This window comes from Lepidochelys kempii, chromosome 3, assembly GCF_965140265.1.
Source record: "Lepidochelys kempii isolate rLepKem1 chromosome 3, rLepKem1.hap2, whole genome shotgun sequence".
In the NCBI taxonomy this organism is placed as follows: Eukaryota; Metazoa; Chordata; order Testudines; family Cheloniidae; genus Lepidochelys; species Lepidochelys kempii.
Genome location: NC_133258.1, coordinates 166,734,036 through 166,755,247, shown reverse-complemented (window position 1 = coordinate 166,755,247; position 21,212 = coordinate 166,734,036). Strand labels below are relative to the sequence as shown.

Here is a 21,212-nt window from a genome sequence, read left to right as displayed (position 1 = left end):
CTTTACTACAGTTTCAATCAGTTTGTCTGGTACTGAAATCAGGCTTACTGGCCTGTAATTGCCAGGATCACCTCTGGAACCCTTTTAAAAAATTGGTGTCACATTAGCTATCCTTCAGTCACTTGGTACAGAAGCTGATTTAAATGATAGGTTACAAACAAAAGTTAGTAGTTCTGCAATTTCACATTTGAGTTCCTTCAGAACTCTTGGCTGAATACCATCTGGTCCTGGTGACTTATTACTGTTAGTTTATCAATTTGTTCCAAAACCTCTTCTAATGACACCTCAATCTGGGACAGTTCCTCAGATTTGTCACCTAAAAAGAATGGCTGAGGTTTGAGAAGCTCCGTCACATCCTCAGCTGTGAAGACTGATTGAGCAAATTCATTTAGTTTATCCTCAATGGCCTTATCATCCTTGAGTGCTCCTTTAGCATCTCGATTATCCAGTGGCCCCACTGGTTGTTTAGCAGGCTTCCTGCCTGGGATGTACTTATACTTTTTTTTGCTATTACTTTTTGAGTCTTTGGCTAGCTGTTCTTCAAATTCTTTTTTAGCCTTCCTAATTATATTTTTGCACTTCATTTGCCAGAGTTTATGCGCCTTTCTATTTTCCTCACTAGGATTTAACTTCCACTTTTTAAAGGATGCCTTTTTGTCTCTCACTGCTTCTTTTACTTAGCTATTTAGCCACAGTGGCACTTTTTTGGTTTTCTATGTTTTTTAATTTGGGGTATACATTTAAGTGGAGCCTCTATTATGGTGTCTTTAAAAAGCTTCCATGCAGCTTGCTGGGATTTCACTTTTGGCGCTGTATCTTTTCATTTCTGTTTCACTAACCTCCTCATTTTTGTGAAGTTCCCTTTTCTGAAATTAAATGCTACAGTGTTGGGCTGCTGTGGTGTTTTCTCCGCCACAGGGATGTTAAATTTAATTATATTATGGTCACTATTACCAAGCGGTCCAACTATATTCACCTCTTGGACCAGATCCTGTGCTCCACTTAGAACTAAATCAAGAATTTCCTCTCCTCATGTGGGTTCCAGGACTAGCAGCTCATTGACAGATTTACTCCCTTCACTGTGCATTAGAAAATATTTCTTAAAGGACTAGTTTCTAAATCTTCAGTTAAAAGGCAAAGATTTCCCAACAGAAATAGTTCCTTTTTATTTTCTAGTCTCTGTGTTCAACTCTATCACCGAAAACTACAAATATGTAAAGGATAGCACTCGTTGGTATTTATGAAGTGTTGGTTTGCTACAAACATAAACATTTAGGAAACGGCAATAGAAATATGTACTATTTATTTAGTTTTGAATTTCAATTAACAGAAATACCATTTGTTAAATCTGAATAAAATAAACCTGTTGATGATTTGTCTCATTATATACATACTCCTGCTCTTCAGAATTTTGCTAAGCGAATGTCTTTCTGGCAAAGACATTTAAGTGACTTGGAAAGGTTAGCTGCAAACTTATGCCCCCAAGGGGACGCTTTACATCTCTTAAGGAGCCAGATGGACTATTACTGAGCATGACAGAACTGCTTCTTTCCAGAGTGATTGACTCTGGGACTGACTTTGGGAATTAAGGGTACAATCCCTTCATTAGAATAGGGCTACTCATGTAAGTAAAATTAAGCACATGCATAAGCCTTCGCAGGATCAGTATTTTTGTGTATTGTCAGTTTCATTGTTTCCCTCATGTAGCCCAATTCGCTAAACGTGCATGCACAATTAGCCTGGTTCATACAAGTAGTCCCACTGACTTCAATGGAACCATTCACATCTGTAAAGTTATTTGTGTAACTGTTTGTAGGATCAAACCCTTAGTAATTTTGTTTTTAAAAACATCAACAGGGGAACAAAAAAACCCTTTCAGATTTTTTTTTAATTAATTTTTTTTTAAAATTCAGGACATACTATTCAAAGGAAGCGCTAGCAAAAATTGGATTTTTTAAATTAATTAAAAATCTTGTTCATACAGTCCCTTTAAATATTAAAATCTTGAATAGAAAGTAATTTCCCCCTCCCCCTCAATGGCACACCATTCCTAAAAGCCATAAGTAGAATCTGTCTTAAAGCAGAACGTAGATCCAAACATTTTCTTTTCACTTTAGTCTTCTAGGAACTTGTCAATGAAGCTGTCTTGTCATTTTTTCCAAAATAGGAAAATTATGTTAAATAAAACCAACTAAAAAATAGGTCTCACTTTTTGACAGAATGAACAGTTGTAAATTGTTCCTTTTTTCTTGGGTTGGCTCAGCTGTTAATGATATTTCTTTCAGAGGTGAGGTATGAAGGTAAGCTAAAATTCTTAGCTGAAATATTTTCAGTAGCAGTGTGGGTTCCCCACTCAAGACTTCTGAAGAGATTTAATTTCATTACTGCAGAACACAACTTCCACCTAATGATAGGTCTCTGAAAGTTAGCAGCCTCAACCATTTTCTTGCATTTTCTCAGTTACTTCAAGCGGTGGACTTTTATTTTATTTATTTTGAATTTGGCAGTCCAAATAAGATTACTAACTTTAAAGAAAATCTTGGGAAGGAAGTTGAATGCTCAGAAAAGTTTATTATATTTAACTTAGAGCTTAGCATTTATAGAATACTTTTCACCCATAGATTTCGATTTTAAGATGAAGATCAACTGTTTTGCACTGGGAACAGGCAGCTAAACATCAGGGAAGGACTGAGTTGCTATAAAACAGTGCATAGAATGCATTGATTAGTGTCACTTTCTAAAAATGAGTGTGGGAGGAAATGACAGCTATTGGAGAGTATGTGGGAATAGAGGAATACTCCCTCCGATACCAGTGGAGGGCACATATTCTGGCCTATGATCTCCTGGAATAAGGTGCTGTGTTCTATACATTGAAATTTGGGCCTACTAGATAAAAGGTGCCAGAATTTGCTTTAATAGACATGAACAGGATCTCCTGTTAGCCATTTAGGGGAATGAGCAGCTAAACATTGCCACTTTGTTTGGGAAATGAATTTTGTTAAAATACTGAAAAAAACACTGCATGGAATTTACTTAATGAACAGAAAGAGCTTATGCTCCCCATTCTTTAGGAAAGATTGATTTATAGCACCAGCGAGGCTGGACAGGTTCGGTGCAATATAATTTTTTTTCTGAACATAATACACATTGCATAAAGATCACTAAAAGAAAGCAGAACAAAACAAAAACACATGATGGGGATATGGAAATGAATTCCTGAATGCATTTTAAGGAACAAGAAAGAAGGAATGACACTGACACAATACATGTCAGTGGGGAGAAATGTGGGTAGGATTTTTGAAGTTACAGGCTTCTTTTTTCCTTTGAGTCCTTTCTTGGAGTTTATAAGGAAATAGAAGTGATATAATAAAATCTGGTAATGTACAAATGGCAACAACAGGACACCTGGAAAACAGTAAATTTAGATGCACGCCAAAACTGTGTAAGCCTATCACCTAATCTGTGTTTTGCTGTTATGGATTGTGTATCTATGAAAACTATGAAACAACTCAGCAAAGAACTTAAACACATCAGACATTAAGTATGTAAGTCCCATTGAAATCACTGGCACTTCAGTACATGCTTAAAGTTAAGCAGATGCTTAAGTTCTTTGCTGAATCAGAGCCAAAACACTGTAAAAAAATAAGAAAAACACATGCCTATATAGCCAGTCCATCATCTGTATTTACATGACCATGAGCTAAGATATCCAAATGTTTATGTTTCAAATGTGGGGCAATGTGTGTGTGAGGAGTGGAATCAAATTTTAATGTGAGTGTACACTGTACGCACACACACTTTCCTAGTAGTCTTAGTCTAGTCTAGGATCGCTGTTTTTCACCTAGGAAGCCCAAGTTCAACTCCTAGAAAGTGAATTACACAGGATTTCTACTTTTTGAGAGAAGTGTAGATTTTGTTGTTAAGACATGACAGGGATTCAGTTTCTTGTTTGTCACTGACTTCCTGTGTGACATTGGGCAAGTTACTTAATCCCTTATCCTCAGTTCACCTGTAAAGGGAGAATAATGCTTCCTTTCTCCCACCCTTTGTCTGTTTTACCTAAAGACTGTAAGCTCTTCAGGCCATACACTGTCTCTTACTACATGTGGGGTCAAGCCTGCAAGATGCTGAGAAGTTTGGCCCAGCAACGCATGCATTAAGCGTGTCAGTAGTACCACTGATACCAGTACTTCATGTCCTTAAAGTTAAGCATGTGCTTAGGTGCTTTGTTGGACTCAGGCTAAAGTGCTGAGCACTCCGCAGCGTCAAGCATGCGTGTACAGCAACTAACATCATGGGGCTCCATCTCAGTTAGGGTCTTTAAGGACTACTCTAATACGAATTAATAACTCACACTGCCTAAGTCACCGTGGTCATCAACTAAAGTCACACTTTTTAAAAAAAAAAAGGTACAGCACAGGAATCACGAGCTCCAGGAGTAGCTACTCTAGATCAGTTCCTGGCAGTAGCGAGAACTGAGAAACACCTGAAAACATCGGATATGGGGCCAGTGGAGGACAACAGTAACATACACACAAGTCAGTTCGTCCCTTCTACCATAACGAACAGCGTGCACGCTTCAGGGTCAAAACCCGTTTCAGTAGCTCAGGCAGCACGTGCGGCTGATGCTGGAGGCCCCGGATCCCTTTTGGAACGACTATTAAGCGACGTGTTTATGTCAACCCCAGCAACCTCACTGACAGAAATCCCCGCGCGCACGGCTGTTGGTGACACCTCCCAACACGCCGCAGCCCTTCGCTCGCCCTCGCTCAGCACCCCTGAGAGGTACTTGGCATGGATCCAACCTGAGGCAGCCGATACGCGGGGCACGATCCCTCCAGCTGGCACGAGGGAGTGCGTTAGCCGGGCGGGTGCCTGACACCCGGCCCCACGGCGCTGCCTCGGAGGGGAGCGACGCGGCAGCCCCCTGCGCCTCTCCGCTCCCTACGGAGAGCGGCCTCCGCCGCCTCCCTCCCTGACAAGAGGCCTGCCCCGCCCGCCCAGAGGGACCGAGCCATGCAAAGTCCCGCCTCCGGAGAGCTCCCCACTCTGGATTGGCTCTCGCGCACCCCGCCTCATTACTCAGTTCCGATCACTCTCCGGCTCGCCACAAGACATCCCGCCCACATTCCCCCGCTCTGTTGGCCAACCCCGTTATCAATCACTCGTGCCGGAGGTCGCGCGGCATCGGCGCCCCCGCCGCCATCTCGGTCTTTTAATTGGTTGCTCTTCTCCCGTCAATCATTCACGCGCATGCAGCAACGGCCACCCCAACCACCCCCCGCCAACCTATGCCCCGCCTCTTTCCCCTCCCCCTCAGGGCTCACCTCCTACCGCTGGCAAGTTCCGCGGACGCTCTCGCTTGCCGGCTCTGGGGGCTTTGCGGCGCGAGCGGGCCGGTGCTGTTGCGGCCCCGGAGGGACACGGAGACACTCGGGAACCCGCGGTCTGAGCTGGCCGGGCCGCGTGGGAGCATGATGACAGCAGAGGCGCGGGGGGCTCCCGGCGGTGGCTGAGGGGCGGGTGGGGGGAACGTGCCTCTCAGGCGAGCTCGGCCCATGACAGCGAGCTCCGCGCGCACTGGCACAGGCGAGCCTGGCTGAGGAGAGGAGGGCATAGGCGAACCCAGCTCTCGCGCTATCTCTGGCGGCTCGGGCGGCGCTCGCTGCGGGGAGAGCGTGAGCCGCGCGGATCGCTCCCGTCCCGTCCGCCGGAAAGTTTAGCGTGTGGCGGCCGTGCCCGCCCCGCGGCTCCGCCAGGGAAAGTTTCGGGAGCCGGCTCCGCAGAGAGGAAGTTACGAGCGAAGCAGGAACTTGGGAACATCGCGGCTCGGACTGAGGAGTCTCCCAGCGCTTGGATAAAGTAGGCTCCGTCAGCGAGCCCGGCCGGGATTGGGCCGCTCGGAGGCGGCGCGGGGGAAGTTGCCCGCTCGCCGTCGGGATCCCCTCCGTTTTTTGGGCGGGGGGGGGTCTTGGCTCCTTTTCCCGCCCCTCTTCCCCACCGCTTTGATATATGCTTCTGGGGAGCGGCGCCCCCCTCTTCACCACCCAGCCATGTCGGCGGCCATCTCTGCAGCGGAGAAGGTGGATGGCTTCACGCGGAAATCGGTGCGCAAGGCTCAGAGGCAGAAGCGCTCGCAGGGCTCCTCGCAGTTCCGGAGTCAGAGCAGCCAGGTAGAGCTCTCGCCTCTGCCCCAGCTCAAAGGTACGGCCCGACACTCCCCAGCCCTGGGCTACAGGTGCTGCACTGAGTCGCCCACTGCTGAGCTACTAACCACCTTTCCAATTCTGAGCTCGTTCTAGCCTGCCCCGTTTCTCCATCTGTGGGCTTTTCCCCGCTCCAATCCCTAGCTCAGGCTTGTCTTCCCTCTTTTTCCTTTCCTGGATCTCCAAGCCCTGAGCTCGTCTTCTGGTGGCCCCTTTAGTCCTCCTTGACCATTCTCCTTTCGCTTTTCTCCCTGTATTTTTCAAGTACTGACTGTCAGGAGATGTAACCCTACCACAAATACTTTCAGACCCAGAGCTTGTCTCGTCGGGGGTCCATATTCGTCTTATATAAACAAATGTGCAACAGCTCTGTTACAATTTGTTGCCTGTTGAAGGATTAACCCAGCTAGTGCCTCAAGATTACAACCCTTTTTCTGAGTAATTAGGGATTAAATGCGTGGTTTTGACCCAGCAAGTTAGTGAAATTCAAAATCCTTCTTTCGTGATTGCTCGTTGTGCTGGGGGGAAGGAAACTGTTTTTAAAATATTGGAGTGAATGGAGTTTCCTTTTCCTGTGAGGTGTATTTTACACTGGCAAACGCTGTACTTGTAGTATATATAATCTAATTTATCCACAGAAAATGTGTGCTAGACCTGGGGCACTTGTTCTGGCCTAATTGCTCCTTCCCACCTGTGTTGGAGGATTTCGAGTAAACCCTTTCTCTTGCTTCAGTTTAATTGTTCACAAATAACCATTAAAAGTTCTCCTCCCACTGGTACGGTCTCACGTGGCAAACTAAGATTTTTAGATGCTGGCAGCACTAACACTAAATTGGCCAAATTACAAAGTATTTGTATTTTTGTAGGTTATATTTTGTCCTAGATCACATTTAAATGTTACAGGGAAATTAGACTGATGAGGATATTGCAGGACAGGCTCTAGTTTCTTACCAAAATAAACCTAAATTTCCACAGTCTTGCACATAATCTAAATATAAAATTAAAGTTGTGCGTGGTCTTTAAATCCCCCATAATACAAAAATGGCGGTTAGATGGTGAATACAAATTTGTGATTAAGACAGTGTTTGACAAAATTCAAAAGAACCTTAAAGGTAAAGATAAGTTTTATTACTTTAAAAGTTATACAGCTTAATGGTAGCTTCAAAAGCGCATCATGCTTGTCTTCTAAACAGACTAGTAAAAAGCTCTTGTGAAAATCCCACCTTTGTCATGATTAGACTTGCTGCAAGGTTCAGTATAACATGGTTAACTTAAAGTTTCAAAGTAGTTTCACCCTGAATCTCCCTATTTGTTAATTTTTTTCAGTCAGATTATATATTTTAAGAAAACACAATGAGAAAAATGTTTTTAACAGACCCACTCAGAGGAAAATGACTGTATAGGGGAAACAGTGAAACAAACTATCCAACTGCTGCTAAATGCAAATAAACAAAGTGGGGGATTTTTTTTTCTCCACATCTGTTATAGTCATCACAGCTCATAAAACAACAAGAGGGGGAAAATATATTCAAACAGTTTGGTATTCCTTTGACAGATCAGTGACTTTCCCCCCTGTGCAATATTTCTGCAAACTAGTATAATTTTCAGGTAAGACAGTGTTTAAAAAAAACCACTGGAAAAATTGTTTGAAACATGAACTAAGTTCCTACACTTCATAAGTGTAAACTCCATTGTGCTTTAATAGTCAATACTTGATACATTTTGCTCAAATGTGTTCTGATTTTTATACCTCTAGTAAACTGTATTAAAAGCTCTCAATAGCTGATACCAGAGCCCTTGCATTAGAGATCACGTATGGGTGACTTTTTCAGCAATATGGTTACTGTTTATAGGAATCTTAGGCCCTCATCTTGCAAAGACTCAAACACATGCTTTACTTCTTGCATGTGTGGTCCCATTGAAGTCTGTGGAACTACGTACATGCTTAAAATCTCTGCTGAATTGGGGCTTTAATGCCAACTGTCCAATCAGACTAGTGAGGCTTTCAATTTTGTGTGTGCAGTTTTGTCTCCACAATTACTTATACTTGCAGTTTAGGTCACTTAACTATCTCAGTCCCCGTAAAGTGCCAGATTTGGGGGTTTAGAGGTCTATAAAGCCTTAAACCTGCAAACTGAATCTGTATGGGCAAACCACCCGCACAGAGCTCTGTTTGGGGTTGAAGGGACCTAAATTAAGGGTTTGAAATTGTCTGTATTTATTTGTGGTCAGAGTTTAATTTTGATCTACAGAAGCACGTATAATCTCAACTGCTTCAAAATAATTGACAAATGTAGTTTCTTTTTAAAAAACCTGTCAAACTATTTTTCAAAACTGCAAACTATTGATCTATGCTGAGTGTCCCAAATAACCAATCTGAGAGTCAGGTGGCACACTAGTAACTTAAAACTTGCATGTTTCTTGGGAAATCTGTCTAAACTGCAGATTGCTGGCTCCTGCTCCATGTGGTTCCCCTGAAGCGTACACTGTAGTAGTAGCATCACGCTTGGCCTCCAAAAATGTATGGTTTCATAGAACTTTTATTCCCAATCATGCATTTTCCCCCCTGAGAAAATACAGTTTGACCTCACTCTAAGACCAGTTCCAAACAGAGTTCTGTGGTAGGTGTGATCCTACGACTGTAGTACATCCTGGGTCATTGCATAAAGCAGAAAAATGGCATTATGTTGGTTGCCTAGGGGCATTAGGTTAATTTTTTTGTTTTCCCAGACAGCTTTTGCTTTTAAAGAAAAGTTAAAACCTGCTGTGTTAGGAAGAATTGACTATTATACTTATTATACCTAAAATATAGGTAACCTAGTTTAGTCACAACTACTCCATCATTTTACAGAAAATGCAAACATCATAAAAATTCCAAAACAACCTGTAAGTTTCTGTCTGACTGGTCTAGAATGCTCATACTCCTTTCCTGGCAGGAGAGATGCATCAAAAATAATCAGGCTCCTGTCATTATTATAAATGTCTGTTTTGGGTAAAAGATTTTAAAAAGGAACTAATCTAGGAAATGTTGGTGGGTGACTGGAATTTGAACCTCCTAATCAAAAATTCTCATACAAGGATATAAGTAGTACTGTATGAAAACCTGTAAACATTTATTTTATTTACTCCTGCAGGAATTCTGTGCCACTGCGCAGGTGCAGAATTCATGTCCCCAGCAGATTTATTTACTTCCCAGCCAAAAAAGAAAAAAAAAAAAGTCTTTGACAGGGAAGCAAAGGGAAGCTGCAAGAGCAGTCACACACCACTCCCTAGCAGTGCAGATACATTGCTGGAGCAGCTGGTGGAGAGGTAAATCACCACAGGGCTAGGGATGCTCCAGCCAGTGGCTCCTACCCTGATCCGGGATCAGATGCTAGTCCCAGCTGGGTTGGAGGCAGGAGAGGACAGGACTTCCTCTTCTCCTGCAAGGAGTGGCTAGAGCTGTGTCAGACCCATCCCCAGAAACCTCCCCCAGCTGCAGGAAGTTCAGCTTTCTGTCCCCATTGCTCCTCAGCTGTGGTGGGAGGGGTCACTGTATGGGGAGCTGCTCACCTGACCATTGTGCATCTGTACCTCCCATACCCAGTCACTCCTGCCAAGCCTCACCCTGTACACCCAGACCCGCCCCCCCATCCTTCCATACCCGAACTCCACTCCAATGAACCTCAACCCCTGCATCTGAATCCCCTTGCCTCCGGGCCCCCACCTCTGCACCCAAATCAACCCCACTGAGCTCCCTGCACTCAAACCTCCACCCTAACTAGCCCCACCACCCTGAGCCCCCACAGCTAGACCCCCATGCTACTGACACCCAGTTAGCTGCACCCAGAACCCCACCCCATCAAGCCCCACTCCCCCAGCACCCAGACCCCCCTGCTGAGCTCTCTAGACCCATTGGCTGAGCCCCAACCACTTTCACCTGGAACCCCCACAATGAGCATCCAGATCCCCCCCCACACCTAGAACCCCCACTGAGCTGCATGCACCCAGATTCATAGATTCATAGATATTTAGGTCAGAAGGGACCATTATGATCATCTAGTCTGACCTCCTGCACAATGCAGGCCACAGAATTTCACCCACCACTCCTAAAAAAGACCTCACACCTATATCTGTGCTATTGAAGTCCTCAAATTGTAGTTTGAAGACCTCAAGGAGCAGAGAATCCTCCAGCAAGTGACCCGTGCCCCATGCTACAGAGGAAGGCGAAAAACCTCCAGGGCCTTCCAATCTGCCCTGGAGGAAAATTCCTTCCCGACCCCAAATATGGCGATCAGCTAAACCCTGAGCATATGGGCAAGATTCATCAGCCAGATACTACAGAAAATTCTTTCCCGGGTAACTTGGATCTTACCCCATCTAAAAACCCATCACAGGCCATTGGGCCTATTTACCATGAATATTTAATTACCAAAACCATGTTATCCCATCATACCATCTCCTCCATAAACTTATCGAGTTTAATCTTAAAGCAAGATAGATCTTTTGCCCCCACTACTTCCCTCGGAAGGCTATTCCAAAACTTCACTCCTCTGACGGTTAGAAACCTTCGTCTAATTTCTAATCTAAATTTCCTAGTGGCCAGTTTATATCCATTTGTTCTTGTGTCCACATTGGTACTGAGTTTAAATAATTCCTCTCCCTCTCTGGTATTTATCCCTCTGATATATTTATAGAGAGCAATCATATCTCCCCTCAACCTTCTTTTAGTTAGGCTAAACAAGCCAAGCTCCCTGAGTCTCCTTTCATAAGACAAGTTTTCCATTCCTCGGATCATCCTAGTAGCCCTTCTCTGTACCTGTTCCAGTTTGAATTCATCCTTCTTAAACATGGGAGACCAGAACTGCACACAGTATTCCAGGTGAGGTCTCACCAGTGCCTTATATAACGGTACTAAAACCTCCTTATCCCTACTGGAAATACCTCTCCTGATGCATCCCAAGACGACATTAGCTTTTTTCACAGCCATATCACATTGGCAGCTCATAGTCATCCTATGATCAACCAATACTCCAAGGTCCTTTTCCTCCTCCGTTACTTCTAGTTGATGCGTCCCTAGCTTATAACTAAAATTCTTGTTATTAATCCCTAAATGCATGACCTTACACTTCTCACTATTAAATTTCATCCTATTCCTATTACTCCAGTTTACAAGGTCATCCAGATCCTCCTGTAGGGTATCCCTGTCCTTCTCTAAATTAGCAATACCTCCCAGCTTTGTATCATCTGCAAACTTTATTAGCACACTCCCACTTTTTGTGCCCAGGTCAGTAATAAAAAGATTAAATAAGATTGGTCCCAAAACTGATCCTTGAGGAACTCCACTGGTAACCTCCCTCCAACTTGACAGTTCACCTTTCAGTAGGACCCGTTGTAGTCTCCCCTTTAACCAATTCCCTATCCACCTTTCAATTTTCCTATTGATGCCCATCTTATCCAATTTAACTAATAATTCCCCATGTGGCACAGTATCAAACGCCTTACTAAAATCTAAGTAAATTAGATCCACTGCGTTTCCTTTATCTAAAAAATCTGTTACTCTCTCAAAGAAGGAGATCAGGTTGGTTTGACACGATCTACCTTTTATAAAACCATGTTGTATTTTGTCCCATTTACCATTGACTTCAATGTCCTTAACTACCTTCTCCTTCAAAATTTTTTCCAAGACCTTGCATACCACAGATGTCAAACTAACAGGCCTATAATTACTTGGATCACTTTTTTTCCCTTTCTTAAAAATAGGAACTAAGTTAGCAATTCTCCAATCATACGGTACAACCCCTGAGTTTACAGATTCATTAAAAATTCTTGCTAATGGACTTGCAATTTCTTGTGCCAATTCTTTTAATATTCTTGGATGAAGATTATCTGGGCCCCCCGATTTAGTCCCATTAAGCTGTTTGAGTTTCGCTTCTACCTCAGATATGGTGATGTCTACCTCCATATCCTCATTCCCATTTATCATGCTACCATTATCCCTAAGATCCTCTTTAGTCTTATTAAAGACTGAGGCAAAGTATTTGTTTAGATATTGGGCCATGCCTAGATTATCCTTGACCTCCACTCCATCCTCAGATTGTTCCACACAGAATCCTCTCACCCCACACCTGGATCCCGCCACCCTTGGATCCTGCCTGGTTGAGTCTGCCTGCCCCATACCTGGTGCTCCTGAAGCAGAAGGGCAGGGCCCCAGGTTGTTTCTGGGGCAGGCCCAGGCCTTGTGCTGGATCAGGGTTGGGTGCAGCCTCACCACTGAGTCCATGTCTCTGGGGTGGCGGGGGCTGCAGGGTGATCTCCACCTTTGTGTAACCAGCGACCTCTACTCCCCACTGCCATGCTGGAGTCTCTGCATTTATTTGACCAATGCAACTTGCAGATTTTTAAAATATTGTATGCGTAACTTTTAGGTGCAGAATGTCCTCCAGAGTAATATATATTGAAGTTAAACACACTACTATGGCTGGGCAGTATCAGAATCTATTAATTTGTGTGTCATGAGTTGGAGAAATCTACTCAGGTACTAAGTAATGTGCTAGTTACAAGTATAACAGGAACATCCTTTGTGAAACAGCTGTTAACTTTATTTTTTTTTATGAATATGGTTCATTTTGGATGTTCTTTCAGGTTGTGATTGTGTGTGCGTGTTGGAATAAACCAATTTTTTTCATTTTGAACAAATGGTCAGCAAGGCCTTACTAGTGACAGGGTATATAAAAATAATAAAATTATGCTCTCCTTCGGTCAAATTGTCTTTGTTTTCCTTGTACATACATGATGCAGGCAGAGTCCACTTTGTGATATTACCTAAAAATCTCAAGAAACTAACTGTTCCAGGATAAGGCTTTAAAAATGATTAAAGCTGGGGCAGGCTTAAAAAAATTTTACATTAAAAGTGTCTTCCTGTTGCTTTTCACTTTGATTTTGTGAAACTTTAGACAAACAAGGAATTTGTCAATTATGTACTTGAATTCTAAAATACAATGTTGGGTAACACCAAAATTCAAAAACTAAGTATGATCTCTCATAGTGTTAGGGTGAAACACTTGTATGTATTTACATACTACATGTTTAACCAATGCATGTATTTGAGAATATATTTAACACACACATTGCAGTTTAGCAACATATACAATCATGGAATTCTTAAACTTCACTTTAGAAAGCATTATTGTAATTCAAAATCTGATGCGAGTAGTTTTGAAAATAGTATGTTAGCTTGTGTTTATGAATTGAAGCAAGGAAACTTTACTGACTTTAAAAAATGGTGAGACATCAGAAGCAGTGAGACAAGCTTTTTTGCAAAGCAAGCAACTCTGCTTCTGCAGAGCAAAATTATTTAAGATTAAGTACAGGCAGTAAAGTAGATGTATGTATTTCCTATATAACACGCACCTTGTACTGTATTTATAAGGAATAAGAAATTCCTGATGGCTTTCTGGAATCTTAAACTGTAAATCTAGAAAAATCATTTTCAAACCCTGCAGGATGGAAACAATATTAAAAATCAAATATGTTTTGTTTACTTAAATTTGTTTCCAAATGAGGCTGGCTCCTGGTGCAAAACAGATTGGCTGTTACAGTGGAAGAATTGGAAGCCGGTCCAAGAATCCATCAGCTGCAAGGCTTGGGAAAGGCTATAGGGTCTCTGTGCTAGGGATGATGACAGTGTGGGAGGAGAATCCTGTAATTAGAGACTTCAAGTTTTTATACTGGAAAAATCTTACTAAACATCCAAATATGGAATGTAAAAACTATCAACAATAGTATTTACTCCTCAACCCTCCAGGGAGGTAGTTTGGGCTTCCAGATGCTGCACCTCAGCTAAGCTTTAATGGCTACATTACAAAAATGTAAAGTTTTACATTTGTACACAACTTAAATCCATCAAGATCAGACTGAGTCTTAAATTTGTTTTGGATATCTGTAATCCATGGCTGTTTCAGAATAACAAATAGCTATAAAAGTTGTGTAGTAGGGTCAGCCTCCACAGCACCCCATTGTGGCTCACCATCTGTCTCAGTATCATCAGGCAAGGCCAGGAAAACATACATAACATAGCAGGGTCTTCCATCCTACTTTATTTTAAAAAAACAAAAACAAAACAAAACAAAAAGTTCTGACCCTCCAGACTATCCTTGGAGGTCCAGCTCCTACCTGAGCCATTGACCCTCAGGGCTTTGTTCCTGGAGTTCTTCCCCAATCTGGTTCTCCACAGACTGGATTCTTATTCACAGTCTACCTCGGGCTATTGGCCTGGGCTTTGGCCCTCTCCAGTGCTTGCTGTAGGAACCTCCTTCTCTTGTGTCATCCTCTCCCTTCAGGACCAATCACAGGAGACAACTTTACCGGTTGAGGTCTCCCAGCCTTTTATGGGCATCAATTGATGCTTTCTAGCTGGGTCTGATAACTTAACCAAGCCATCTGATCCACATCTAATTAGGATCATTTGGGTATGTGTGAGGGGTGGCTGATCCATCACAGGTAAGGCTGAGCCCAACTCTCCTTACAGGACCAGTGAGCCTGTCACAGGGTTTTGAGTTTCTTTGTAATGTTGTTGTCTTGTGCTTCCCCAAAGAAAGCATCCATCAAAAATACTGTCCTGATCCACTGTAATGTCAACCTAATAAAAATGTCTGTCCATTATACATTAGGGAAATGTCAGTGTGCAGTATCTTTCATAGGTTGGTGAATTGTTTACTTACATTCCTGGGGATTCACCCTTGGTCACCCCTATTACTTCTCTCTTTTATATCTTTTATCAAGATCTCCTACATCTACTAGTATGGTGGATAAGATTTCCTTTGAGGGGAGTAAACTCTTAATTGGGTGGAGGATCTGTGAGATTTTTTATATAAAAGTTACAAATATATTTACAATACACACAGATATAGCAAAAATTGCTCTTCAGTCTAGCAAGAAGTTCATAATTTTGAAAGAGAAGCAAGAACAGTTCTTTAGCACTTGATACAGAATTCTTTTTTTTGGATTGATATGGAGTGCTGTACAAAAAACCAAGCAACTGAATTTCTTCCAAATTAAGGAATTACTAGTTTATCAAGTGGAACGTCTGGGCTCTAATTCTTACAAGAAGTGATCTTTGTTATCCTTAGACTTGGATTTTTTTAGTTTTTAGATAAGGTGCCACAAGTACTCCTTTTCTTTTTGCAAATACAGACTAACACGGCTGTTACTCTGAAACCTTCCATAAAGTGTAATTCCTAAATACAGAGCTATTGACAGTCTTCACGTGAAGAACTTTTCTATTTAAATCTTTCACATCTTTTGTGCCAACTTAGTATCAGATTTCTTTCCATATTCATTGCTTTATAGTTTAGTCAGATATTGGGTGTACAGGTGCTGAGTTTAAAGTAATTTAGCTGTCCAGTCAAGAAAGCTAAATGTAAATTATTTATTGCTCAAGACATGCTGCCTTTATCTGATCAAAAGAACATTACATCAATCTGGGAAGGATATGTGGAACTCTCTAATAAAATTTAAGTGAATTCTGTGCTTTTGAACAGTGCCATATCAATGGCTCTTGGGAGACCATTTTTATTTATCCAGAACAGGTATAGGATGCACAGCAACTTTCAAGATTCCTCACTAATATTCTTGTAACCTGGACTTGAAAGAGCCTAATGGCCATTGGGGGATGATGTAGCTCCTCTTTCATGCCCATGTAATCTTGACCCTGTTGTTTTGACTGGGAGGTAATACTAAGGTTACAGGCCTAATGGAAGGAAGTGAATTTTGAAAAGGGACGTGGAGGAGAGGGTGGAGCCATCGCTTCACTGGGACAATAAGTATTAAATAATGCCAGTTTTCTCTGTGGTATTGTGGGAAAAACTGCTAGGAACTGGACTGAACCCAGCAGCTTGTTTTTCATAGGCAAATTAATGATATTTGTCACTGATTGTGTGTTTGGGCTATTCCTTTCCCTTCAGTTTTGCTGCTTTTCATGTTCAAGGAAGTTTGTCTTAAGGATATTGCTAGTGGAATACCTCTAGACTTACTATATGCAGATCAAGCAGGACTGCCTATGGTAAAGTTTGTGTAACACTTTCCTTTACAAGGTTCTAGTTTTCAGTTGCTTATAACTTTGCTAGAACTGTTTGGACTGAAGTTTTCCATGCCAAGTATGGAAAACTTTTTGACCCATGCCTCCGATTAAATTTCTTAGGCCTTTTCAACACTACACAATTTTGTTGATGTCAGCTTTTGCCAACAAAATAGTGGAGGTGTACACTGACATGCTCCTCCACCAGTGCCGATCTAACTCCCTTTCTATGCCGACGACATAAAACCACCTTAACGAGAGGTGTAGGGCTTAGGTCAGTGTAGTTAGGGAGATGCAGTGTAGACAGTGTTCCTTACATTGACTGTTCTTATCAATTTCAAGTCTCTGCTGGAGCTGTGAAATTGACAAGAAGGCTGGCTGCTGCCTGGTCTCTGCTCCAGGCCAGGCTGCTCCCTTGGCTCCTTGCTGGGAGCACTGCTGCCCCGCTCCCCCACCCCAGATCCGAACTCCCTGCTCCCACCGGGAGCATGAATGCCAGCCAGACTCGCAGCACAGATCTCCCTACCAGAGTCAAGAAGCGTTGGTTGCCCGACTTGGCTCTCAATCCTCCCCCCACTTCCCTTCTTCAGTCAGTGGAAGTACTCCTGGTGAGGACACACATCACCGACAGAAGGACGGTAGCGTGGACATCAGCTACTGCAGTAATTAATGCGGTGGCTGTAAGTCAACCTAACATAGGTCAACTTATCTTTGTAGTGTAGACATAGCCTACGTTTCAACAGTAACAGTTCAGCTGTTTCTAAGAATGAGGTATAGTTAGAGTCATAAAGTTTAAGGCTAGAGGAGTCTACCAGACAATCTAGTCTGACCTCTTGTATATTAGGCTACTAACACCGTCCAGCCACCAAGCCACTTGGAACTATCTTGGAGGAAACTAAACTGTTGTGTGCCACAGGTAGAGAATAGAAGGGACTATGGTGTGCCAAGGCCTCTGCAATAACAGGGAGTTGATTATTTAAGATATACCCAGATCCTAACAAGTGACCTGCTTCTTGCACTGTAGAGGAAGGCAATCCCTTCTCCACCCTTCCCCAAGGTCCCTGCTACTCTGGCCTGGGAGAAGATTCCGTCCAAGCCCCATATATGGCAATTAGTTAGACCTTGAGCATGTGAGCAAGAGCTAGCCAGCCAAGCACCTGAGAGAATTCTCAGTATCACCTCAGAGCACCGTTCCACCCCGTCCAGTGTCTCATCTCTGGCCATGGCCATCTCCAATCCTTCAAAGGCAGGAGATTAAAAAAAAACAACAAAACACCCTGACTCAAAATACATTATGGGGAAAAATTCCCTTCCTGATCCCTACAGGTGGCTGGCTGAAACCCTCAATCATGAGATGTTAGGACATAAGACATGAACCAGAGGAAACCCCTGCTCCCTCCCGGGCTGCTGAGCCATGCGCCTGCCACCTTAGGCAACCCTGTCATACAATCTCACTATAATTACCTTTAAGTTAGAGCATGACAAATTTAAGGTTTATCCCACAGGTCCTATTGGGAGGCTGTTCGAGAGCCTTACTCTATTGTTAGAAAACTTCTGATTTCCAGCCTAAATTTAGTCGTGGCCAGTTCATATCTATTTGTTTTTGTGCCAGCAAAAAAGCTCTTCTCCCTCCTTGGTATTTACCCCCGATAGATTTATAGAGTACAATCAGGTCTCCTCTCACTCCATTTTGCTAGGCTAAACAAACCAACCTCTTTTAGTCTCCTCTCTTAAGACAGGCTCTCCATTCCCCTGATCGTCCTTTGAGCCCTTCTCTGCACCTGTTCCAGTTAGAATTAATCATTTTTGAACATGGATGGCCAGAATTGTACACATTATTCCAAATGACGTCTTACTAGTTCCCTGTGCAATGGTATTAATCCTAATCTATCGCTGCTGAAAATACCACTGCTGATATATCCTCAGATCACAGTTGCATCACGTAGGTGGCTCATGGGATGGCAATGATTGGCCCATAAACACAGGTCTCTTTCCTCCTCTGTTGCTTTCCATTGATGAACCCTCTGCTTATAGCAGAAATTCTTATTAGTCCCATTTCTATTATTCTGATCCTCAAGGTCGTCTTCTTCTTCCTATATGGTATTTTGATCCTTCACTGTATTGATGACTCCCAATACATTAAAAAAAAAAAAATATTGGAAAGCTTACAACTGTTTTTGTTGTGAAGCTCTACACCACTGTAATTTGGGGGCAGGGGATTTGAGGTGCTCTATGAAAATCAATCCACATTTGGCCAAATTATACAACTCTGAAAATTGTCATTTGCACATGCTTTGTAGAGGTTTCTTGGAGATTAGCAGCAAAATTATCCAAAGATTCCATCTGTACTGAGCATGTGTCATCCTCCCCTCAGGGGTGCTGCAGTTGCTTCTCTGGACTGCTGACAGGTCGGGCACTGGAACAGAGAGCTCTTATTGCTAACTGCTGCTGGACCTCAGGAATAGGAGGAAATGGCTTGACTTAAATGCTAGAGTAGAGTGTGTTTGGGAATCAGGCAGGTTGGGATGATAGCAGCAGAGGGAGACAGGGAAGGGGAAGAGAAGGACAGAAGGGTTTCACTGCTACTAGCCCATACTCCCCTCTAGAACCTGAAATAGGACCCAGGATTGAGAGTTTCAGCATTCCTCTGCTGTCAGAAGATAGCCGTTAAACCTTCTGGCAAAGTGTTTCTCATCTCCCTCTTTGTTAGACTCTGCATCGTTTTTCATTATAAGTCTGATTTTGAACTTCCCATGACTTTTAATAAAGCTAAACCAATCTGTCTAAAATTTCACAGGCATTTTTCTTATGCCATTGTACAATTCTGTAAATCTTTAAAAACAAATCAAACAAGGTGCTTGGAGATGCAAGCCTTCATGAAATGAGCTGATTTTACTTGGCATTGTTCTAACTTTGTTTCATCATAACTTAGAAACATCATGGTTTCAGAGCACCAGATTTGGTTTCATCTGTTTGTTTTAGTGATAACTGGTGGTGTGTGTGAGATGGGAGGAATGCTGGTGGAAAGTTAGATCCAAAATGCTAGATCCTAGTCAGCTAAAAATTAAGTCACTACTAGCCAGAGGCCACTATCAAAGCAAGGGACATGGGGGCCAATATCAGTGATGACCAGGGCAACAGGGTGATGAGAATTGTAGGGACCCTTCTATCTGCTAAAAAGTGGGGCATAATGCTGTTATGAATGCTGGAAGTGGGGGGGAACAGAGGGTTAAGGGTTGAATTATTCTATGTCTCCTGGCTTCTAGCAAGAAAGGGTTTTCACTCTTGAGCCTCTGTCTTTCTCTGGTGAGTCCCCTCACCTCACATTGAATAAAAATGTACATTTTGCTTTGTTGCTGAAAGGGAAATCTGTACCAAGCATAAGTACTAGAGTTGACTGCAGATTTCAGAAGACTGCACTGCATCAGTTCATATTTGGAAGGTTTTCTTTGCAAACGAAAGGATTAGAACTTAATTTTAATTAAAGTAACTTTTTTCTGAAGAATTTAAAATTACATTTGAGCTATTCCTTCAGTTACTGGTGGAAGTTTTCTATTTGTCATGGGTGAGTGTTTGAATGTTGACTTAAAAAAAAATTTCCTCATGAGTAGTGGGTCCTGATGAGGCATTTATAAACTTACCATGATCCTGATGGGAAAAGTAGTAGTCAGAAAATTATGGGTATGCTTGGGAGAAGTATGTATGTGTGTATACACATGTGAGAGGAAGGGGGAGGGACGGAGGCGGCAGTTGGGTTGGTCCAGAGGGGAACAGGTGTTGCATCGGATGGGAAAGCTGGTCTGAAGAGGAAAGTAACAACACAGCAGTTAGTCTGAGAAGGAAGAGAGATCAGTTTTGCTTTTTCCTCTAACAGCTCACAGAACAGCTGAAAACCAGGGGATACACCTATCTTCAAACTGTTGTACATTATTACATAAGTGACTGAAAATTGAGATGTGATCTAACTGGGCTACTTTATTCTTGCTGTTAATGTACCACATTGCTACATTTAAACTGAAGTGCATCTTTCATGACAACTACTCCTACCTTCTTGAAAGCTTTATTGGGGAAGGAGGGAGGTTTTTAAATCTCTTTGCTAGAATTTATTACGTTCAGGCTAACTGTTAGTTCCCCAAAAGTATATGGGGTTTCAAATCTAAAAGCCTTCTGCTTATGTGAGATTTGGCATAGGCACATCTCTACTGTACCTGGAGCTAGAAAACTGAGAAAGGTTGGATCAAAAATTAAGTTGCTTATGTGTGAGGAACGCAGTGCTGAGGAATTGCTTTTGTGAATGTACAAAACCAAAGCTGTAATGTACTTCAGAGTTGCTTGATTCCACAGGCAAACCACAAATAAAATGGACTAAGATGTCATTGTCAGAACATCCTTACCAGAATGTCTCCATGTCTGCATTTTCATGCGGACTGAAGAGAAAAGTCACTGGAGAGAATGAAGAGAGGGCAAAGTTCAGGTTGTTCTTGTAACTTAAACTGGGTATTTCTGTACTCATCACTTTTTTTGTTTTTGTTCCTGTAGCTTTGAACTTCCAGCATCAACATCTGATGAAGTGAGCTGTAGCTCACGAAAGCTCATGCTCAAATAAATTGGTTAGTCTCTAAGGTGCCACAAGTACTCCTTTTCTTTTTGCGAATACAGACTAACACGGCTGTTCCTCTGAAACCAGCCTTTCTAGTGTGTTTTTTGAGACTGAATTATTCTCAAGGGGTTTTCCCTTTAATAACTGGATAGTTGAGATGGAGTTACGGTTGTCAATAGCTAAACTTTTTGCTTTGGATCACTTATGTAATTGGAAAAACTAAAGAGGTTCCAGGTTTCTATAGCATAAAGGAATGAACCAATAATAAGGCACCTTAAAATAATGGAATATGGCATTACTGCTGAGGAGACAGTGCCTTTTTTGCTTTCTACAATGTGTACAAGCTGCC

General features: G+C 42.5%; 2 protein-coding genes across 7 annotated transcripts in view; one reads left to right on the top strand and one right to left on the bottom strand.

Annotated features, from left to right (window-relative positions):
• LOC140909520 (uncharacterized) overlaps positions 1 to 5,778 on the bottom strand; it is a 66,921-nt gene extending 61,143 nt beyond the window's left edge. For 3 of the 5 annotated variants that reach the window (XR_012158248.1, XM_073338989.1, XM_073338990.1), the window contains exon 1: positions 5,328 to 5,778. The gene's annotated coding sequence lies outside the window, so the exon portion shown is untranslated. Of the gene's footprint in view, positions 1 to 4,805; positions 4,981 to 5,327 lie in introns of those variants that run through there. The other 2 variants (XR_012158247.1, XM_073338991.1) reach the window with 1 other exon arrangement.
• Positions 5,324 to 21,212, top strand: part of PPP2R5A (protein phosphatase 2 regulatory subunit B'alpha) — a 96,476-nt gene continuing 80,587 nt past the window's right edge. For both annotated transcript variants that reach the window (XM_073338975.1, XM_073338974.1), the window contains exon 1: positions 5,324 to 6,204. In XM_073338975.1, the coding sequence (XP_073195076.1) occupies positions 6,054 to 6,204 (151 nt within the window). In that variant the 5' untranslated portion in view covers positions 5,324 to 6,053. The remainder of the gene's footprint in view (positions 6,205 to 21,212) is intronic.